General features: G+C 46.8%; 1 protein-coding gene and 1 long non-coding RNA gene across 4 annotated transcripts in view; one reads left to right on the top strand and one right to left on the bottom strand.

Moving 5' to 3' along the window:
* Positions 1-1,331: 1,331 nt before the first annotated feature.
* On the bottom strand, positions 1,332-14,629 carry LOC112992936 (cytochrome P450 3A9-like). The gene is made up of 13 exons (XM_026116251.2): positions 14,474-14,629; positions 11,456-11,549; positions 10,923-10,975; positions 9,671-9,770; positions 8,976-9,089; positions 8,596-8,684; positions 7,460-7,608; positions 5,905-6,032; positions 5,112-5,196; positions 4,530-4,690; positions 3,560-3,786; positions 2,552-2,714; positions 1,332-1,951 (listed from the first exon to the last, which is right to left on the bottom strand). The coding sequence occupies exons 1-13, from the start codon at positions 14,542-14,544 to the stop codon at positions 1,853-1,855; spliced, it is 1,533 nt and encodes a 510-aa protein (XP_025972036.1). The 5' UTR covers positions 14,545-14,629; the 3' UTR covers positions 1,332-1,852.
* The window catches only part of LOC112992937 (uncharacterized), a 21,834-nt gene continuing 14,640 nt past the window's right edge, over positions 13,329-20,522 (top strand). For all 3 annotated transcript variants that reach the window (XR_003261633.2, XR_010391575.1, XR_010391574.1), the window contains exon 1: positions 13,329-13,758. This is a non-coding gene — a long non-coding RNA (uncharacterized LOC112992937). The remainder of the gene's footprint in view (positions 13,759-20,522) is intronic.

Genomic DNA, 20,522 nt, shown 5'->3' with positions numbered 1-20,522 from the left:
CCATGCACCGTACAGGAATTGCCTGTGTTGGATTATGGCTGGATTAACCCTTTCTTGTCCTGAGCACCACGCATGGGAGTTTGGCTTTGCTCAGGAGGTACCAAAGTGGCTTTCCTCTGCTTGGGAGAAGCTGTTTGGCCTATACGTGACCTTTGCTACAGATGTCTTGTTTGTGATGGGGTCTTCTTACTTGAATCTGGGGTCAGTTTTGCCTGGCACTATTTTTCTAAGGGAAAAATGTACTTTTTTTAGGGTTCTCTGTCCATGCAGGGGCATTGCACTTTCCCCATCCGAGCTGATGCTGCAGCACTGCAGCCACAAGACAGACCCTGTTCCTTCACCAGCAGTTTTTAACCCCTTGCAAGAGATGAGCAGTAGAGAGGGCCTTACTGGCAGCACGTCTGACAGCACCATTTTGTATATATAGCAGAACCCAAACAATATTTCACAGATTGTGAATCACAAGCGAGCACTATAATTGCTTTATCTGCCTTCTGGGACAGCACAAGCTGCTAACTCTCTTGAATTAAGGCCCAGTATATTTTATCGTATCCTCCTGAAAAAGGATAGTTTAGGTTTAAGGATTCCCAGCGATCATGAATCTACCACACAGCTGGCTGACCGCTCCCACAGTTAAGTACCAGCATCGTTAAAGAATGGACTTTAATTCTTAAGTAAACTCTCATTATGTCAGATTGTAGCGCGTGGGTCATGTAGTTCTGTTTGCTGGGCTAAAGAGACCTCCGTTATCAAAAGTATGTGGCTATGAGAGAAAATTATTGCCAATGAGAAGAGGATTGGAAAACATGCCTTGGAGGGAAGGCTGCCAGGAGCTTGCTAAAAACCATTTAAGGGGTAACTTGATCATTCTGGTGGCTCCCCTCCAAACCTTTCCCACGTTACCAGCATTCTTGGTTTTTAGGTGTTCGGACGAGATGCGATATTCCGGTGTTATGCAGCATGAGAAATTCAGAGCCAGTAGGACGTCTCACCCGCCTCGATATTTATCATTTACGTGCTCAGGGCTGTGCCGAAAGTGGGGCTGCCGGGAGGACCACCCGTACGTGCGGCGAGCTGCTCCTCGCCGGTGGGTCCTCTGCCAGCCCAGAGCTGCTGAGGCTGCCCAACACCCTGCTCAACCTCCTTGTCAGGCTAAGAGGTGGCAGTTATATGGTTTGTAAATGCTTTACCGATACGAGGGTTTGATCGCGCTAAATGAAGGATCAGATTCATTAAATTAAGTGGAAAGCGATGTACATAGATAATTTCAAGGGTTGAGGCTGAATACAGTTTTAAAATAGGAAGCACTCAGCTGCTATACACAACACAGAGCAGCTCTCAAACATTTTTAATGACAGTATTTGTACACACTTTAGTTTAATTAACATATGGCACAAGAGAGGTTTGGTAGCTAGGATATAGTCTCACACCAGTCGTCTCAGTTATATAATACACAACACTTGAAGCGTTAATACACTGAAAAGACCCTCACCCATCCCTGCCCAGCTAGGTCTAGTGATTTGTGTTTCCATCACACCTCGTTTCTCTTGGATGTGACAGTCTCTCCAGATGGAGAAGTCCCCCTAGAAGCGAGTGGATGATCAGTTCCTCAGTTGGATTTATTTCCCATTTTCTGCAATCAAAACTAGGAAGGCTGTATGTTGTCACTGCCCAGTGATCCGCATTACATTTCTGACAGCTATGTTTTGGGGTAAATATGTATTAATTGCTTCCAGAATTAACTAGAGCTGCTCTTCTGTACGTGTATGCAAGAGCTTTCCTGTGATGTGCGAACCCTTGTTTGCACGGTAGCCATCGGACTCCGGAGAACTGTTGCAAAATCTGCTGGATTTTATGCTTTGGCAGGTGTAGTGTCAGTCCGAGGGACTAACTTCAGAAGAATAGGTTCCTTGGGTACTAGGAATCCCTGTGAACTCAGCTTGAGAGGGATCTGCAACATTAAAAGGGGGGGGGGGGAAATACATGTGAAGACGGACAAATGAAACATGTAGAGATTGAAGAAAAGAAACCCAGCCTCGGGATTCGATCCATAGTGATAAACTTTTGCTGAGTTGAGACATTCTGTCAACCTTCTGTCAAAGCACGTAGCCAATTAAATTTACTCCTAGCCTGGAGCTGCATTACAGAAGACTGGCATGGATGAGAAACACCTATTTTGGGGAGCTGCTTAACTTCCACAGAAATTGAAGGGCCTCAGCAATGCTCCATCTGACTCGGGCACAATATAAACCTGCCTTTTCTAGGTTTTGCTATTCTGACACAGAAAAATTCCCCAAGCCTTGTTTGTTAGTCTGCCAGCTGACCGTACAACCTAGCTGTCGGAGCACAGACCAGGAGGTCTGGCAATCTGGACTCATCCCCTGGTCCCACTGTCACCCACCTGCAATTCTTGCTTTGTGCTAGAGAGAGGCACCCACCTTCTTCCAAAGTGCAAAGCGGTCTGGTTTTAGTACCTATGGTTAATAGTTATTACCATAACCATGTTATTACCAAATCACCCAGCTTTCAAAACAAGATGTGTGTTCCTCACCGGAGTCTCCTTGCATGTCCGGAGGGTGAAATGTTGCAGCAGGATGGTGATGGCCACTTTCAGAGTCAGGAGAGCAAACCTCATGCCAATGCAGTTCCTGGGACCCGCTCCGAAGGGCAGGAATGTATATGGATCTATGGCCTCCTTGTTTTCCTTACTGAACCTGGTTAACGACATGTGTTAGGGGAAAAAGAATGAAGGAAGCAAGAAAGCAAAAGCTGCATCTTAATCTATATATTTACTTATTTAGAGAGCACCTCCTCTTGCTGGTGCCCCTCAGAAACTTGCTATTTTTTCACCAAGGTGTATCAATCAGCATGGCCCACCAATCTAGTGCTGTGTCAGAGCCCTCGCCCAGGACATCTCACTTCAGTGTCCTTCCAGAGCATCAGAAGTTGGGGGCAACGTGAAAATTTAGGCAGTGCTGTCTCCCCAGAAGACTGTTACTTGCTTTCAGTTGTTCCTAGACCAGGACTCGTCTTTGCTAGGAGCAGCCTGTGGTTTCAGGCTGGATGGGAACCTTGAGAGGTATATACCATTTATAAAAGCAATGAACTAGGGAAAAGTTATGACTTCACAGAGAACAAGCAGAGATCAACTGAGGGAGATCAGCTCTGGTCTTCACAGCAAAGCCTGCATGAAGGAAATAGGCTCGGCTATGAGGATTATTAACTACTACTAGTAGTTATGGTTATAAAAAATTCTAACAATCTAGGCAGATGTTGTCAGTAAGCTTGAAAATTTCATATACGATGTTGTGAGGTGTCAGTGTTAGTCTCCCTATAAGATTATGTTTGAAATCCTGCTTTAAAGAGAAAGTTCATCACCTTCTTAAAAACACGCTCCCATGACCCTGTAACTTCTCAAACTGGCATTGTTTGTTTGGAGAGGGAAAAAAATTAGCCATCATTAGGAGTTTATTAATTAGAGGCTAATACTTAAGAATTAATTACTGTATCTGAGAAAGAGCAGCATGATATTTCTTCCCTTTCATTGCATATGTTGTACCTTTCTGGTCTGAACTCCTCTGGCTCTGGCCAGTGCTCGGGGTTGCGGTGCAGGGTGTAGGGCGGGATCACAACCACCACCCCTTCTGGAATGGTCACGCCATTTATCTCTATGCTTTTCTTGCAGGTTCTTTCAAGTCGTCCTCCAAGAGGGAAGAGCCGGAGGGTTTCGTTCACCGCCATGTCAAGGTATTCCAGTTGCATCACGGCTTCGTATGTGAGTGGGGCCTGTGGAGCAGCAGCAGGAAGGTGACCAGGTACACTGGCGGGACGATTAGCTTTCCCTAAAATCACTGCTGGAACCACCGTGTCCCCAGCCCCCTCTCTGCCATAGCCATGTCTCAGACTTGCTGAAGAACAAAATGCAAGGCATGAAATAGTAAATTTGGTTTCATTTTTGGTCTCCGAGTGTCAGAAATGACTAGAAATCCATATCCATTTGTGCATGGATAACAAGTATGGCAAATGCATTTGTGCAGCGGGGTGGCCTGTGATGCTGGTGGTGCATCTGTGCAGCACGAGGGCTCCTACACCCAGCGATGAGTATCTCTGAAAAGAGGCAAGAGTGGCTGAGTGGGGCATCTCCTCCCGGGACTGCAGTGGGTTTCCCCCATCTCGTGTTTCCTGTTGCTGCCCTCTTACGAGGAAGTCAATATACATTAAAAAGCTTAAAATGAACCAAGATAAGATGGGAGAGAGGCCATTATACAGTCACGGCTGCAACAGAGTCACGGTATATTCTATAACTGCAACTTCACGTGATACCCCTGAAATAAGTGTTTTAGAGATAAAATTTCAGCTACCAAAATAAAATCGCCACAGAGATAAGTTTTCCTACTACACACCTCTGAGAGCTTTTGGAAGTTCCCAGAGGAGGGTATTTAGCTAAAGAGTTGTCACTGTCTTAACTGAACTAGCAAGAAGATACCCAGATGAGTGATGATCCGTGCCTTCTTTCAACGGTCCCTTACCTTGTTGGGCAAAACGGAGTCGATTTCCTCCAGCAGTTTTTGCTGTACATCGGGGTGTGTGGCCAGTTCATAGGCAAGGTAGCAAAGCGTATTGCTGGTGGGCTCATACCCAGCGAAGATAAAAATAAACGCTTGTGACAGAACCTCCACGTCAGTCAAGGCTGTGAGGGAAGGGAACACGTGAAGTTAAGCTTAAATGGTGTTAACGGTCCTGGCAAGAAACAGGGAGCAACGGGTGGGTTTCCGACCAGGTTGTGGCTGTGCTGTGGTTGTTGCCTGATAACAGAGATTCATAGCTATTTTGCCATCTGTGTCATGGGGAAAGTCATCTGACTGGAGAAGCCAGTTAATTTCCTGGGTATAAATGATTGAAACCACAGTCCTAAGCGCTGGCAAAGGACTTGGACAATTCACCGTAGCCCCAGCGCTGGCAACATAGGACAGACTTTTGCCTGAAGTTGGCTGATTTCTTTCTGCTCTTCCTGGAGAAGACGGTGAACCACTTAGCCTTGCTCTAGGAAACACAGCTACCCATATTCTCCTCAGTCACTGCTCCCATGATGCGTTTTTGGAGGTTGTTACCTTTATATGTGTGATTGACTCCATTGCTGCCATTGGTGGTTGAGTTCTGGCATTCAATCATCATCTGCAGAAAATCTACTCGGCCCTGAGAAGCAAAGCAGGAGTTTCTTTTGTGACAAAGGAGTCAGGGATGGCTCAATTAACTAGGTGTAATAGCCTGAACTCTGTGTTTTGAACTGAGAGGGTCCCCCAAATGCATGTGACTTCCCTGCTGTAAAATCCAACACTTGCACTTTATTTTGGAAACTTATCTGTGCTTTGTTTGAAGACATTGGCTGGGAGAGCGATATCTCATAAATGAATCTCACAGAAAGGAATCCAAATTAAGAGGGAGACCTTTGCCAGGAAGCACCTTCACTTTTTGAAAAACGAGAGAGGGGAAGGCACAATCCTGCAAAAGGCAGTATTCTTGTTCCTGTGCCATTGTACTGCTTACGCTTTTTTTCCTGTCTTTTCCTCTGCCTAATCTTCTCCAGGGAAGATCAGTGTCTTAGTCTGTTGATTTATTACAAGTTTTGCAAACCCAAGCTTAATCCAGTTCTGTTGAGCTTTTACCAGGATTTAGCTTCAGATCATGGATATACAAAGTCCATTGTGCTCCTCTGTATGATTGGTCAAGCGAGAGTTTATTCCTACAATATTAAAATCAAGTGTTTACAGTTAAGTAGCTTTGGGTTCTTGTTGAGTCGTTGGATGCTGGCTTTACCTTGGATACTGTCACCTTAACTAGTTTTCACTTGGGCTTACTAAAAAGAAGGTGTTTTCTGCCACAAGCAGGTTCATGCTAGCTTACCTTGTGGATCTCCTTTTCACGATCCTTCTTTATTTTGGAGATTGACCTCATGAAGAAATCTACAGCATCGCTGGGGAAAAAGCTTACATTCATCTTGGCAAGAAGGGGATTAAGGAATGGACAAACAACTGAAAAATAAATCGAGAATGAAGTCACATACTGCAAACAAACTTCATCTCATAAGATAGCCGAGGCTGTTAGCAAGGAAGTAATAACATTCCAAAGAAATTATTTTCCTTCTTGATTCCTTTTTTTCACCTGGGATGTGATCTTTTTTCTCCTTGGGTTAATTTGTCTTGACACAACCCTCTTCCAAGTTCCTGTAAAACGGACATATCTGAACTGTGTATCATTTTTATTTAAAAGACGACCAAAGTACATGCTAGCTCCTCATACTAAGGCACTGTTTTCTAAGGACAGGTCACTGCTCCTGTGCATTGCACAGCACTACAACAGCAATGTGGCTCAGAACACAAATACCTTAAGTTCTGAAATCCTTTCAGGCTGGGCCGCTCCCTGCCATGTCTTGCTCATACAAACAGTTTCAAGCCCTCTTCAGAGCATTTCCTTCAATACAGAGGCTGGATCCTGAGCTTGCTTATAGGTTCATAAAATCTACAGCACCAGAACCTGCTCTACACACAGATCACAATTTTCCCTGTATTTTAACAATCTATCTAATCTTGATTTAAGGTTGCAAGTGATTTAAGGTTGATCACCATCACCGCTAAACTATTCCACTACTAGGAAATTGCATCTAATTACTGGCTGCACTCAGTGCTCTCGTTCAGGAAGCGCATTTTGGATAGCACTGCTCGCCTTAAGCTTCATGTTTGAACTTGTTTTTCAAGGACCATTTTCTGGCCCTTCTTCAAATGTTGGCTAGTATGTTCACATGGTTCTTGCATCGTGGACACCAAAGGCTGAGAATGAGTTTTAGTAGCATTTTTTCCTATGCTGTGTATGGAGGCAAGATCCCTTCTCTAATATGGCTTAATAGCCCTCTTAAAAAAAAAAAAAAGAAGAAGAAGAAGAAGAAGGAAAAAAAATGTAGCTTACATGAACCCTTTAACCTAAAGCACTGCATTTACAGCTCATGTTTCAGTCACTGTTTCAAGGATGGGATTTTCCCTTCAGTGGATGTCACCTGAGCTGCTCTTTCCCAGGAGTGTTACCTTGCATCTAGCAGTAACACTAGATAATGTTAGTGGGTGGTGATTACTTAACCAAATGATTTAGATCAGCCCACTAGGCTTCACCAGCATCATTCGATTATTGATAAAAACAGTAAGCAGCCGACTTCCAGTCTTATCTCCTTCCCAGAGTTTTAGCATGAGGCTAGCAGTGGGGAAATGAGAAGCCAAGAGCTGGCAGGACTTCCATCCCAGGTAGTAAAGTTACCTAGTAGTAGTTACCTAGTAGTCCTAGGTAGTAAAGTTACCTAGTAGTAGTTAACGGATAGGATGCACCAGTGTCTGATACCCTTGCTAAAGGCATGCCTTTCGGGTACTCTGCAACACCTAAACGAAGTTTTCAATAAAAAAAAGTCCCTTACATGTCAGAATGAAGAGCGGGTCAAAAAAGTCGAACTTGACGAGCTTTTTCATCTCTCTGACAAAGGGATCTTTGGGGTTGTTCATGGAATCAATGTTCACACCAAACGAAGTGCTAGTGACAACATCCATGCTGTAGCTTCCAAAGATCCTGAGAAAAGAGAGAAAAGACAGGCTGTGGTTAAATATTTGGAATATATGAATAATGCCTACGTCCCATTAAAAAGTAAATTCTCACAAGGCCTTCTTTCCCAGTCTTGAAAAGGATGTTGGATATGTGGCAACTGGGAAGCATGTATAATGAAAGATGTTTTTTAAAAGCTGTGGTTTCAAACTCCCACAGCCTGCAAGCACAGCGCCTTTCCGGGGACATTCAGCAGCGTGCGGCTGCACGAGCGCGTCGCTGCAAGGACAGCACGTGGCTCTCCAGCATGTGAGCTTCTCCTCGGGGGGACGTGCGGAAACACGCGCTGCTTTGAGGAACACACCCTGGAAGCCGTTTTGTTCGACTCGCCGTGGCCAGTGCGAGCAGTCCTTTAGGCCACGTCTCCTTATGAGGTTTTGCTGGTGCAGGAGTGCTAGTGTGCAGCTGCCCTTTCCGTGCCTCAGCTGTTGAAGTTAGGGTGAAACCTGCAGGTTTTGCTCCAAATGGAGGGTGCAGATGAGGGCACCAGAGAACCTGGGCCACGCTACAGCCTTCCTCCCTCCGCCAAGCACAGGTGGCAGGGGCAAGTGGTGGAAAAGTGTCCTACAGGGTCACACGCGGGCTGGGAGTCCCTCCCGCGCGGAGAGGGCCAGCATGCTGCTGAGCGCGAAGGGGGAGCGCGGAGAGCCTGGGTATGCATAGGGAGAAGCGGATTCTCCTGCAGGGATTCACAAAGCTGTGCTCAAGCACCATTTTCCCCATCTAATTCCCTTCAGAAGGCTCCTCCGTGGGTCTCTGCCTCTGGGAGGTTTCACTAACATCCTGGCTTAAATTTTCCCTTTGAGATTTCCAGCCAGGCTTTCAGCTGGCCCTGTTATTCCTTTCAGAAGTCTGGTTTACCAAAACAGCGATCCGCGTTGCCAGTAATGAATGGACCACAGCACTTGCGCACAAGGTTTGCCACATAGCCTGCTGCTCCTAGCAGTTACTTACTCCTTCATGGCTGTAGGCGTGTCCTTTTCCACTTCCTTCTGAACATTTCTCACCAAAACTTCCCCATAGTGCTTTATTATGGGAAACATCTGCAAAACAAACCGGAGCCAGCCACTTCAATATGGTGCATTTTACTCCTTTAAGACAGGCTGACAAAAGACTGTAGAGAGTTCCATGAGTATTTACAAATAAGATCTTTCTGTTGAGCCTTTAATTTAAGGGTTTTTTAAGCTGTTTACATTAGGAGGCATAAATTAAACAGGTCAGCTTAGTCGCCAGGCTCTGACTAAGGAAGTCAGACCTCTATGACTATCTGAACCCGAAAACACTCTGTCTACTGACTTTTGGGGTTTGTTTGCACCTGACCCGCTGCGCGTTACCTCCTTCAGTTTCCCACTGGTGAAGGTTGGCGAGAGCACGGTACGAATCCTTTTCCAGTGTTCGTCTTCAGCTAGCGAGACGGCGTACTTCAGCACCCCTGCTAGATCTGTGTGCTGGAGGGAAGGAGGCAAGGTCACAGCCCCGCGGAAGATAGCGGGCTCCTTCGTGAGGCTGCGAATGCAGCTGGCGACTCCCTGCCCGGGTGGCTCTGGGCGCTGTTAGCGGCAGCAGGCTAAGGCCTTACAAACAGGCTCTTTTTAGGCATATATTCTAGGTAATCTCTTTCGGGCAATGAAGCAGCTCGGAGATAGCGGTTCCCTATCCCGAAGAAGCAACCGAAGACGGGGAGCTGCCGCGTGCACGCACAGCCCGCCGTCCAACCGCGCACACCCAGACCCTCGCGCCGGGCTGGGACGGCTGCGGGTTCACGCACGCTCACCTGGACGGACAAATCCATCCCTCAGTTACCAGCGTGAGAGCAGGATTTGCCCAAAGTGCAGGCAAACGGCTTCCCCCGCCAGCCAGGGTGTCGGGCCCCGGCTCCGGTGCGGCAGGGGAACAGTGACATACAGCGGCCATGCACAGTAATCCCAACGGTGCCATCCCTCCCTCTCCTACGGGAACGGTGGTGCGATGCTGCCCTGCTGCACCGCCTTTTCCAGACTCCGGGACACTGCAGAGCTCCTGCGCTTACCCTCCGGTTGGTGAAGATGGTGTAACACTCTTTGACCAGCACGGCTTTGATAATCTGGGGATCCGTGACGGCCAGCACGGGCTGCCTGCCGTCGTAAAACCTGGCGGGGAGAGCAGAGGAGGGGAGGCAGCTAAGGAAAGCGGGACAGCCGGAGCGCAGGGCTTTGCTGGCGTCCGGGAAGCGACACGTGTTAAAGAAATGCTTCTCCATCGCTAGCTTTGCTGGTCGGCAAATGCCGAAATGTGGAAATCAGAGCTGGAAAAGGGTTCCCAGGCCACCCGTCTGTTTTTGTAAATGATAAAGAGAGTGAAACACCTCCCAGATTCACCGGGAAACGAGCAGGGCTCAGTCCCTCGAAGGAGCAGATACTAAAAGAAGCAAGTGTCTTCGCTTTCTCCCTTGACTCTGTGTTTTTCCAGACACTTAAACACATTACAGTATTAGAAGGAAACTTGTTCGACTCCTTCCACTCTCTTGAATTGGGTGTCTGGAGACTTGGGCTGACAGCACTGAAATATCCTTGGAGATAAAAACTTTATTCTTGTTTTGGTCTCTTTTTAGCTGCCAGTTCTGAATGCTTTCCTCAAACAGATGTAGCCTAAGTGGAGCTACATGTTTTCCCCTTTCATGCAAAGATCGCTTTTCCAGCCTTGTAACTTTGAAAAAAAGTTTGCTATGGGGAGCAATGGATGCATTACGGAAGATATGTAAGTTCGTAGCCCGAGTTATACCAGTAGTAACAGCAGCCGTAGGAAATGCCCAGGGTACGGCAGTGGTGGCTGCAGCACGTCGCGGGTGGGGACTGGGGACAAAAGGGAGGCAGTGGACCTTGGACCTGCTTCTTCTCTCACTAGTGGGAGTTCACGCACATTCTTTCTGCTGTTTGTAAACCTGAAGAACTTGACTTTCCAGTTCCAAACTTTCCCTGAAGTAAGCAGAACTTTGCTACTGATTTTCTTAGAAGCAGGTGAGGGTTTTTTATATATGCCTTAAAACAGTTATAGTCATAGCATAGGGCAAATTAATTTCCATAGAGCATGGCAGTGGCACAGCCCTGCAATCAGAGCTTAACGTAGGCAGACCCCTGCACCTTGTCCTCAGCCTGTACTCGCTGTGCCGGGACCACGAGGGTCCAGCAATAGGTTTGCAGTTATAGAAAGTGGATCTTTCCTAACACACTTTTTTTTTCTCTTCTGTCAACGGATTCTGGCTTTACCTTAAGAAGACATCATTGGTTCATACAAATACTCACCCCCAGACTTTCCCGTATTTCTGGAAGCATTCATTGTCAAACTCCAAGAAACCCTGCGGAAAGCAATTTTAAAAGGAAATCAAGAGGAAGCAGTGGAGAGGCTGATGCTGGAGACGTGGGGTGGGAGAAGTACCTTTAGACCAGTGTCTAGAGCTGACAGGCAGCCGGAGCTGACTCCTAAGCTCTGCTCCTCTCCTAAAACCTCCAGAGGACAGCGCAAATGTGTATCATGCTTTTGTGTAAGGAGGCTGTAGGTGACCTGTTTGCTAGGACCCCAGTAAACGGCAGCTGTAAACCAGCCGCCCGCAAGCGTTCACGTGGGGCTGCTGGACGGGGCTGGCTCGAGCCTTGGCAGAAGCCGCAAAGGAGGGGACGGGGGCTGCACTGCTGAGCCTTCATCCCGCACCGGCCTGTGCACGACCTGTGCCTTAGAGCAGAGCTTGGCGTTTGCAGATAACTTATCATTGCTGTGTATCCATTTAGCCACAGCTGTATGAGCAAAGGCAGGTGTTCCTGGGGCTTCGATCACTTACTTTGCGATATTCCAGGCACGTCCCAAAGAAAGGCAGAGGCCTTGGCCCGGGAATGCCTAACTTCTTGAACAAACCAAATGGCCAGATCCCATATCTGCAAGACAGGAGATACAACTGAGTGCTACACTGCCGCGGAGCTGGGGCTGCGAGCTCCCCAAAACATACCCCGGACCGCAGCAATGCCACTTTGGCTCAGAGCAGAGCAGGGTGGTCTGGGAGCTGGAAAAAAGTAGCCCAAAAGAATATTACCCAGTAAAACTACTTAATAAACATGGCAAGCCTCACTGCCGCAACGCAGATCTTCAGAGAGATGGCTTTAAGGTAAAAGCAATCGTTTCGCAAAGGAATAGGTGCTCCAGTGGAAAGAGGACCTTAAAGCCTTCAGCAAAATGCAAAAGAGGAGCTCATTGCCAACTGGAGGAGAGGCAGTAAAGGGCGGTGGAAGAATGAACACCAAGCTTACATATTTTTATTGCAGAGAAATCAAAGCAGTGCCAGAAGTGATGTCCCAAACAGGGCTTTTGTCAAGCTGCCCTTAAATTTCATTTACTGTTCTCCCTCCCCTTAGCCCAGCGTTAGCCCAGCGGTGCGTCAGGAAGTCTTGTCTTGGTGGTTTTCTCTCTAGATTTTATTGACAGCTTTGCAGATTTCTTTCCTCTGAAGCCCCCTTTTTGGCAGCTGTAAAGTTATTACTTCTACCTCGGGGCCTTCTGCTTTGCGACGAGGGGCTGCAGCCCTTTGAAGCTCGTCTTTGGCTGTGTTGAAAGAGCTCCTCAAAATATTTGTTTTTGGTTAGTAGCTGCAGCTTCCCAGGTGAGTGTTTCATTGCACAGGGGATGTGAAACTGCTGCGGTCTGACAAAGGGATGTTAACGGAGATCCTGCTCGGGCCACGCAACAGCAGTCGCTCAGTCAGCCCTAGTCTTGGCGAATCTTTTCGCCAAGAGAAAAGATGAGACGTGGAGGAGTTTCCCTCGCAATTAGTAACATTTCCTTTTCTAAATCTGGGAGAAGCCCCGAATGAGACCGATCCCACTGGCACAGGTTTGACGAGAGCACAAAATCGAACATCGTCTGACAGAGCAAACAAAGCAAGCGAAAACTAGGGAGCAGGGAGGTACCATTACATGGTGTTTGGCGGTGAGGAACCCATTCCCAGAGCCCTTACCAGTTTTTCTGAGTTTGCTCCAAGAGCTCGTGTCTTGGTGAAGCAATTCCCTCCCCGCGTAACTGCTGCCCCCTCCGATGCCGAATGCGGCCGCTGGCCATGGAGCAGGCTGGGGAGGAAGGGAGCACCTGCACTCTTCCCGGCTTTCATCTTGCCTGAAACTCGCCCTGCCTCAGTTTTAACCTTTTCCATCAAGGTGTAATTCACTGCTTCACGTGAAGTGTTTATGGATGCTCATTTGTAGTGTTTGCAGGCAGCCGGAGCTGCAGAAGGACCAGGGGACACCAGGTTTGGATGGTTGCAGAGCCCAGAAGCACCACAGGAGTGGAGAATAGGCTGAATTCATTTGAAATATGGCCAGGACAACACAGCCTAATGCTCTTATGATTAAAATGTGCCACCCTTTTCTGCAATCTGAGAAGGGCCATTCAGTGCAAAGCCAGAGAATAATCATTACATCTTCTTACGATGGAAACCAGCCAGAAATATCTGTTATTTGTTCATTTGTGAACAGAATAGTGTTGCCCCAGACAGAAGCAAAAAGATCTGAACAGTCTCCTGGTAGAAATGGGTGGTGAATTTGTTGTTTTAGCTGAGACACCGGAGCACAAGCACCTGGGGTTTGTCCCTTGCAGGAAACGGCAAGCAGCTGCCGGAGGCAGGGGTGTGGTAACCAGCAAATCCAGCATGGCCAGAGATATTGAAATTGAAAGGTTTGGGTCAAATAAGCAGAAGGTTTTGGAAAGAGCCTGCCCCAAACAAGTCTTTGAGTGGCACAAACTACCTAAGCCCGAATCACAGGAAGGGGCTCAAGAAATAGGGCTGAAAGTTTCAGAAGGTAGAAAACTTACTGAATCGTAGAGGCTAGAGCACTGCCAGGGCAGATAAATGGATTGTGCCCATGTGCACTGCATCAATCATTAAGGTTTATGGCTAGAAACATGCTGTCTCTGCCTGAGGGCTTGTCAATACTGCAAGGTTTCTGCCAGCCTAGCCTTTTGGTAGGGCTGCACGGGGTGATGCTGTGTCCCAGCAGAAGGGGTTTTGGCTGCCTCGGCTATGCTGCAGCTCTGAATGGCATCTGCTAAGCTGAGAAAAGCAGTCTTCGTGGGCATGGCTGCCTCTGTGACAGCAAGGTACGTTTCTGCCTCTTTTTCTGAAAAACTTGGAGTAGGAGCTGGCCTCTCTGGGGGCTTCCTTTCTTCTGCCAGCAGGGGTGGGCTGGGAGGAGAAGGCTTGGTGTGATACTCCTGTAGGCATGCTGAAGGTCTAACTCCTGCAGAGCATTCCTCCTGGACCAGGTTTTGGTGCATGGAGAAGCCTTACCTGGGGTAAAGGAGTCAGGAAGAGTAAGAACTGATCTTATGATCAGTTCTCTTTCTCTGCTGCCTCTTTGCTGCTCTCCACCTTTGTGGGTCATGTAGTAGTATCTCTTACTGTCTACCCTCCTCTATCGGGCAATTTTTAGCCAGTCAGCTCGGCAAAGACTTCCTTAGACTCTCCATTTCTGTGCAAAATCACATAACGGACCCTGCTCCTCACTGAACCTGCATCCTGCTGTTAATCAAATAACGGAGAAGGCCAAGCGTTCAGTGTTACCTTGGCGCTTAGAAGCAAGCTCAAAGCGGTACGCAGGGATACTGCGAACCTCCGTGCCTTGGAGGAAGCACTCAGGCCCATACAGATCTTTAGATCACACATCCATACGGATCTTCTGCCGGTGCCTTGTTACAGAGGCTGGAAATTGCACCTACCTGTGTGCACTTCAGCAGACCAGTCATGCGAAAATGAACAACGAGAAGAACAGGAGAATGGCATGAGCAAAGAACCAGTAAAGGACATTTTACTCACAAGAGCAGGAGTGCTAAGAAAGCGAGCAAGAGGCCCCAGGTCTCAAGCGAGAAGGACGGAAGGAGGTTCATCTTGGCTCTCCCCTTGCCCGCTCTGGGCTCTGGCACGCTGTGGCTCTCCCTCCGTCCGAGGGCTGAGGGAAATAGGAGCGTTTCACAATGTGTAATCTTTTGTGCCCAGTCATATGATTTAGGGGCTGTCTTTCTGTCATGGAGGAGGAGGAGTGAAAGGCAAAGGTAGCAAAGTATGCTAATCTGAAGAATATATTTCCTGCTGTAGATAAATGTCTGGCAGTGATGTCTGAGGCTCTTCAAATTATTTGATGTGTAAATTGTCAGGAATTCCAGTTAGTTTCTCTGCTGTAATAGTCGGTAATAACTGACTCTTCACTGAGTAATGCTCCTGGGCTCCTCCACCAAAAATAAATAAAACCAAGTTACAGTGAAAGGTAAATCCCAAAGCAGGTGTCAGAGTTGGTTTAAGAAAGGGTAAGGGAAAGAAAAGCGAAAAGGTTATTGGTGTATTGTATGACAAGATCTCTTCTGGCAGCTGAATTAGCTTTGGCAGAGCTTAAGATTTAGTTTAAAATATCTTTGTTTCTGCATGCGTTGTGAAGAGAAGGGACTGTCTGCTTGCATCTGTGGTGGTCAGAAACCATTTCTAACAAAAGCATGACTTGCCCCAGCCACTCCAACAGGCTACAACGAATCTGGAGGCTTACCTTGCTTGCTGGCTTGTGGCTGGACATTTTATAAGAAAAACACTGTTCTACGACTGTGAGCAGACCTTGGCTGTGGTGCCATCATTTGCAAAGCAACAGCACAGGATTCATGGGTGGGGGGAAAGTCTTTCTGCAGCACCTGGCCAGGGGCACAATCAAAGGGAAAATGAGCTTTGTAGTGGTTCCTCATGAGGATGGTGCAGCAGCACAGTAGCATCCTGGAGACGTGGACACGTGGTGAGAGAAGATTATGGTGGCAGAGAAGGCTTGGCCATTTTGATGGTGTTTGATGTTAGTGGTCATAACATTAGGGCAGGAGGGTATGTGACTTACACAGAGGCACACTATGACATCTTCAGGGTTTCATTCATAATTTAAAAACAAGCAATTCCCTTCCTATTAGCAGAGTTGATGTCCTCAAAAGGAAGTTTACTGAATGCACGGGTGTTGTTCTAAGTACTAGGAACACCACATGCCTTTATCTCCAAGGGTATTGCTATGATTGATTGGGTTGGCTGATATGTGGATATCGATCCACATGGTGACACAAGACATTGTTTGAGAGCCATCATCTGACCTTATCTTGGGAACATCTGTACCCATTTCACCTTCGCCTGCCCTTTGCCCTGAACTTCAGGCACAAACCAGTTGCAGATTAATTTACAATAATCACGCTCCAATTTATGATATGAATAGACAAGTTAATGACACAGTCATGTGGGCTTGTGTTGGGTCCTACCTTGCTTGATTCAGATATAGCACAAGAGTATGTGATTAAAGATATGCTTTCCTATCCAGAGTCTGTCAAGTGACTAGTGACTGGTTTTTTTGTTTTTATTTTTTTTCTTCCAAAGTTCCCCTTTGCACATTTTGAGGTTTCCTTGAAATCTGAATTTAGTCATCACCAAATGTTCATGACCTACCATGTTAGGAAATGGGTGATACAGCTTATCTGCAAAAAAGGATTGCTATAGGATTGCTCCATCCTTTGTAAAAAATAAGCTTCAATCCTTGCTCTGCTTGGGTCATTCTTAAGGGTAAGAATAGTCTCTGGGACCGCTTGAAAGCAAGCAGGCAGGTGCCAAGTCCCATTGCTGGTTTTGAAGGGGGGACCTTTGACCACTGGCAAGTAGACTGTGCCTACTTTTTTTTTTTTTCCATTAAAAAGAAAAAAGTCCTTGAGAGGGCTGACAGATGGGGGGGGTGCTGGAGTTCATTCTGCTGATCGATGCCAGAGGAAAGTCAACGACCCAGGAATGAATGAATGACTTTCATGTCACATGTTAAACTCAGAGCTGGGTTTATGCCGTAGCTGGGCTTTCTATTAAAGTCGTCATCCCCTAATCCTAGGTTGCAGCACCGCCCAAGCTGCCGGCATGGGGGCCCAAGGCAGGGTGGCCTGGCCAAGCTCTCTCACACCGCTCGAAGAAGGGGCAGGTCACGTCTGAGAGGTGGCTTGGCGTCTTCCAAGGAGAGCGCAGGGAAGACTTCTCTTCCTGCCCTCTATTCCTGGAAGGGAAGAGAAACACCAGCTTTTGGTGTCATATTCAGTCAAGGAAGGAGGAGGACAACACTACCAAGCCCCTGCCCAAGCTCTCCTCTTCCTCTGGAGGCCTCTGCCTGCCTGGGGCTGCACCATCCGTGAGCTGATATGGTGCAAAGCCAGAACCTGGCTTAGCACAGCCCCTGAGGTTTCAAAAGGCACGTGCCTCTCTGGGCATAGCCACGTGCATCTCGCAGCTCGGTACAGATTTATGCTAATAACACAGGCTGGGTTTCGTTGTCACTGCTGTTTCTCCACATAGAGGAGATGCAAAGAAAGACTGTCCTGTAGTCCAGCAGCTAAATGCATTTTTTCTTCCTAACTGAACTGGAAAACTCGTAAATCTATTTCAGGAGAGGACAGTGGTGTCCCAGATTTTCAGTGAAAATAAGAGGCTACAGAAAATCCATTTTGTCTTCCCCATTGTTTGCTCTTTCACTTTCAACAACAAAATGAGTCAAGGAAAAGAGGTGAGAGGCAGGAGAGGGCACACAGAAGGAAAAAAACAAAACAGAGGAAAATATAAAGCAAGAAAAATAGGGTCTGGTTTCAAACAGCTTGCCCCATAATTACCAGAACCAAAGGAGCTCAGTTACTCATGGCTATCCTGTGGATTCTCTGATGTCTAATATGGGCTAGTGCTTTTCAGCCCTTCTCTTGGAGAAGACAAGACTGGAGTCTCTCTACCTAATGGCCTGTTTTCCTCACACCCAAAGAAAGTCAGTGCTGCCGTCATCTCTATCACCCCATCAGGCTAGCACTGACTAACAGGTTCAAAAATTATTTGGGGTAGAAGATGCAAGAGCTTGTCTGACAGACAGACAAACAGCATCTTCAGGCAAGCATCACTGCCTTAGAAAACCAGGCTTATGGCAGCCTCCCCAAATGCAGAATTTTAGTTTTCAGAATTGGGAGGGAGGGGGGCAGCTTGAAATCGGGGGTTGGACATTATTTCCAGCAGTGAAGCAATTAAGAATTTATTTTATGGGAACAAGAGAACAGAATGAACTTACTGCTTCAGGGATTTCCCGTTCCTTTCTTCCTTCCCACAGCTTGTCCCTTCACTCTATCTGGGTCCTTTAGACCTGTCGTCTTCCTTAAACACCGCTGAGCTTTTAGGCGTGCTCTGCTCCTCGTGGACATTTCGAAGTCCGCCGCATCCTGCCACAGCTTTTGGCGAACGTGACAACACAGTTTTCTGCTGGCAGAGATGCGCTGCGCCGCAGAGTGGAAAGGTGCGATCCTAAATGGAGGTTGCAATTGTATTTGTGGGAATGCACCTCTAGTGACAGAGCCTGTCTCGTTCATGGGTGACAACGTTACACATAACGTGCAATGTTAAGCGTATATGCAGTGCTCACCCTAAGCCTTTAGGCTGCTGCACCATATGGTAATTCCCATGTTGTCACTGCGCTTCGAGGAGAGATGCAGGCTGAGGGCGAAAGGTATGAAAAGCCAAGCTTTGCAGCAAATCTGGAAGAGAACTGAGCTGCCTTTCCACTCCTAATACCACTAAGTAGCTCAGATTAATGGATTAACGGCTTTCAGGAAAGCAAAGTAGTACCGCATTGTTATTCGCAGTGTGATGAAAGCTGTGCTCCTAATCCAGGTGGTGAACAAGGTACGATGAGCAAGAGGGATTTCGTGTGTAAGAGTGGCTGGGGACTGGGCAACAAAAATGGAAGAACGTGTATTCCTTTCACAAACCGTAAAACCGAATGATGTAGGGGTGACGGGAGCACGGTGGAATAGCAATTATGACAGGGACACAGGTGTGGAGGAGCAAGTACTGTTTGGAAGAGAAAGAGGTATGGGTTTACAGAAAAAAGTAGGTAGCCTTTTGTGTTAATGATGAAAAGGATTGCAAAGGAATAAAGGGGGGCAGGCTGGATAAGATTGTAGTTTTAGGTCTAACTCACTTCTGAGTATGATCGTAGAAGAGGTTCTGCTGAGCCACTTCTGGGAATCTGTTAGAGGTTCCCAGGGCTGGGCTGGCCACGGCAGGGACTCTGCAGCACTCCTTAGGACGTGAACTTTGCTGGGGAGTTATATCATCGTGGAGTACTTTAAACTCTGTAGACAGAGATAAGAAAAATGCGAGTAGTTGTGGCAGAGCTCAGATAACTCCTGTATGAGAGACCACAGATTTCTGCACTGAAGAAACACCAACCTGGCAAGCAGTGGGACTGGTCTAGATTCAGCTTTGATAAGTAATTTGGGATATTCTAGAAGAACACTTAGTAGCAAAATTACCTTGGGTTGGATGAAATGCATTCAGTTAAATGTAAGCAGAAGTATGAATAAAAATAAGCTTATAATTCAGGTTCTCTTTTTCAAGAGGACAAACTAATGAAATGAATCATCAGAAGATCTCAGGGCCTTAAATGTAGACTACACGTAGACTCTTCCTTAAGTCAAAGGTGCCAGTATGATCAGCTGGTTGCGTGCCAGCTAAGGGGGAAGAAACTTGTAGGAACGGACTCTACACCTAAGTGGTTAGATAGTCGCATTAAAAAGGATACTACAAATAAGCCCACCAGCTAGGAGAAGGGGAAAAAAGTCCCAGTGATTTTGTGGTTCAAGAGCTCCAGCTGTGTTTTGCACCCATACGACCTTCTTGGGCTGGAAGCTGGTTTCTGTGCTGGGCTCGGCGCAGCCTCGAGCGTGAAAGCACGAGGTCCCCGGGGTCTGGTTAGAGGAGTCCTGCGTGCCTGGTGTTCCTCACCACCCCGGAGACGGGCCCCCAAAATGCTTCGTTTGCTTAGTCTGGTAAACAGCTAGCTGGGCTGGAAGGTGGTTGCTGGGAGATAAATGCTGGGTAGATAAGCTATTTAATCCAATTTTGATGTTGGCTCAGAGATAAATGGGTATAATCTAGCCATGAATAAATGCTAGGCTGGTAGGGAGCAGGATCCTAGCCCTTACAGCTTGGGAGACTTCCCATCATGGTTTTGGGGTTAAACAAGCTCAGATAATGTAAAGTGGGGCTAGATAAAATAGCTGCTGGTAGGAGGAGAGAGAGCAATAAAATAGATTTCTTACCGAAGCTCTTCTGCCAGAGTAATGTGAGGAGTTTGGTTTCTGCATAGGCAGATGTGGGGAGACAACTATTTATTTTCCCTGATGCACGATAGTTTAGTTACCCACAGGAAAATGCTTCATAACGAACGCTATATCTTGTTGCCAGTGGTTAAAATATTGATAGAGTGTGGCTAGACTAAAAAAAAAAAAAAAAAAGTCAATGTATTTGGAGAGGGTTGTAATGATACTTTATGCAGTTCTATGTGTAGATGACTGATGCCCTCCTGTATGCAGGTTTCCTTGGGATTTAAAAAAAAGAGACTTGCTAAAAATCTCAACAAAAATGTAATTAATTCCCCTGGATGTTTTGTTCCATATCCTGATCTTTGGAGCTATGCGGAAACTAGGGCATTTTCAGATGCTTTTCAGTTACAGTAATATCTCTGAAACATACCAGTCTTCCTTCATCATCTTTACAATACACTATTATATTCCTTTTCATTATAAGAAATGACAGCTATAAAAGCTATATCATGTCTGGATAGCTAATTAACTCTCAGCAGTATATTCTTTTGCCCAATCCAATACTTCGAGGTTCTCCCAATTTAGCCTTGTAAAATAAGTTGAGAATTAACAAAGGAAAGAACTTGTATCTTGCTATCACAGGTGAGGAGTCACGTGCAGTGCTGCAATGAAAGACCAGGTTCTGCCCCAAAAGTGAGCAACAGGAACAATCCTGGACAAGCATAAATGAGAAGAGATGT

The sequence above is a fragment of the Dromaius novaehollandiae genome, chromosome 14 (genome assembly GCF_036370855.1).
Source record: "Dromaius novaehollandiae isolate bDroNov1 chromosome 14, bDroNov1.hap1, whole genome shotgun sequence".
Lineage (NCBI taxonomy): Eukaryota > Metazoa > Chordata > Aves > Casuariiformes > Dromaiidae > Dromaius > Dromaius novaehollandiae.
The sequence above is the reverse complement of the archived record's forward strand: the minus strand, read 5'-3'. Positions and strand labels throughout refer to the sequence as shown.

Bases quoted from the DNA above. Each gene is read 5' to 3' on its own strand.
- LOC112992936 (XM_026116251.2), bottom strand. From the start codon at position 14,544: ATGAACCTCCTTCCGTCCTTCTCGCTTGAGACCTGGGGCCTCTTGCTC. The intron at 4,691-5,111 runs GTAACAACCTCC...CTTCCCTCACAG, and splicing joins AGTCAATCACACATATAAAG to CCTTGACTGACGTGGAGGTT. The intron at 1,952-2,551 runs GTGAGGAACACA...TTAATGTTGCAG, and splicing joins GGACATGCAAGGAGACTCCG to ATCCCTCTCAAGCTGAGTTC.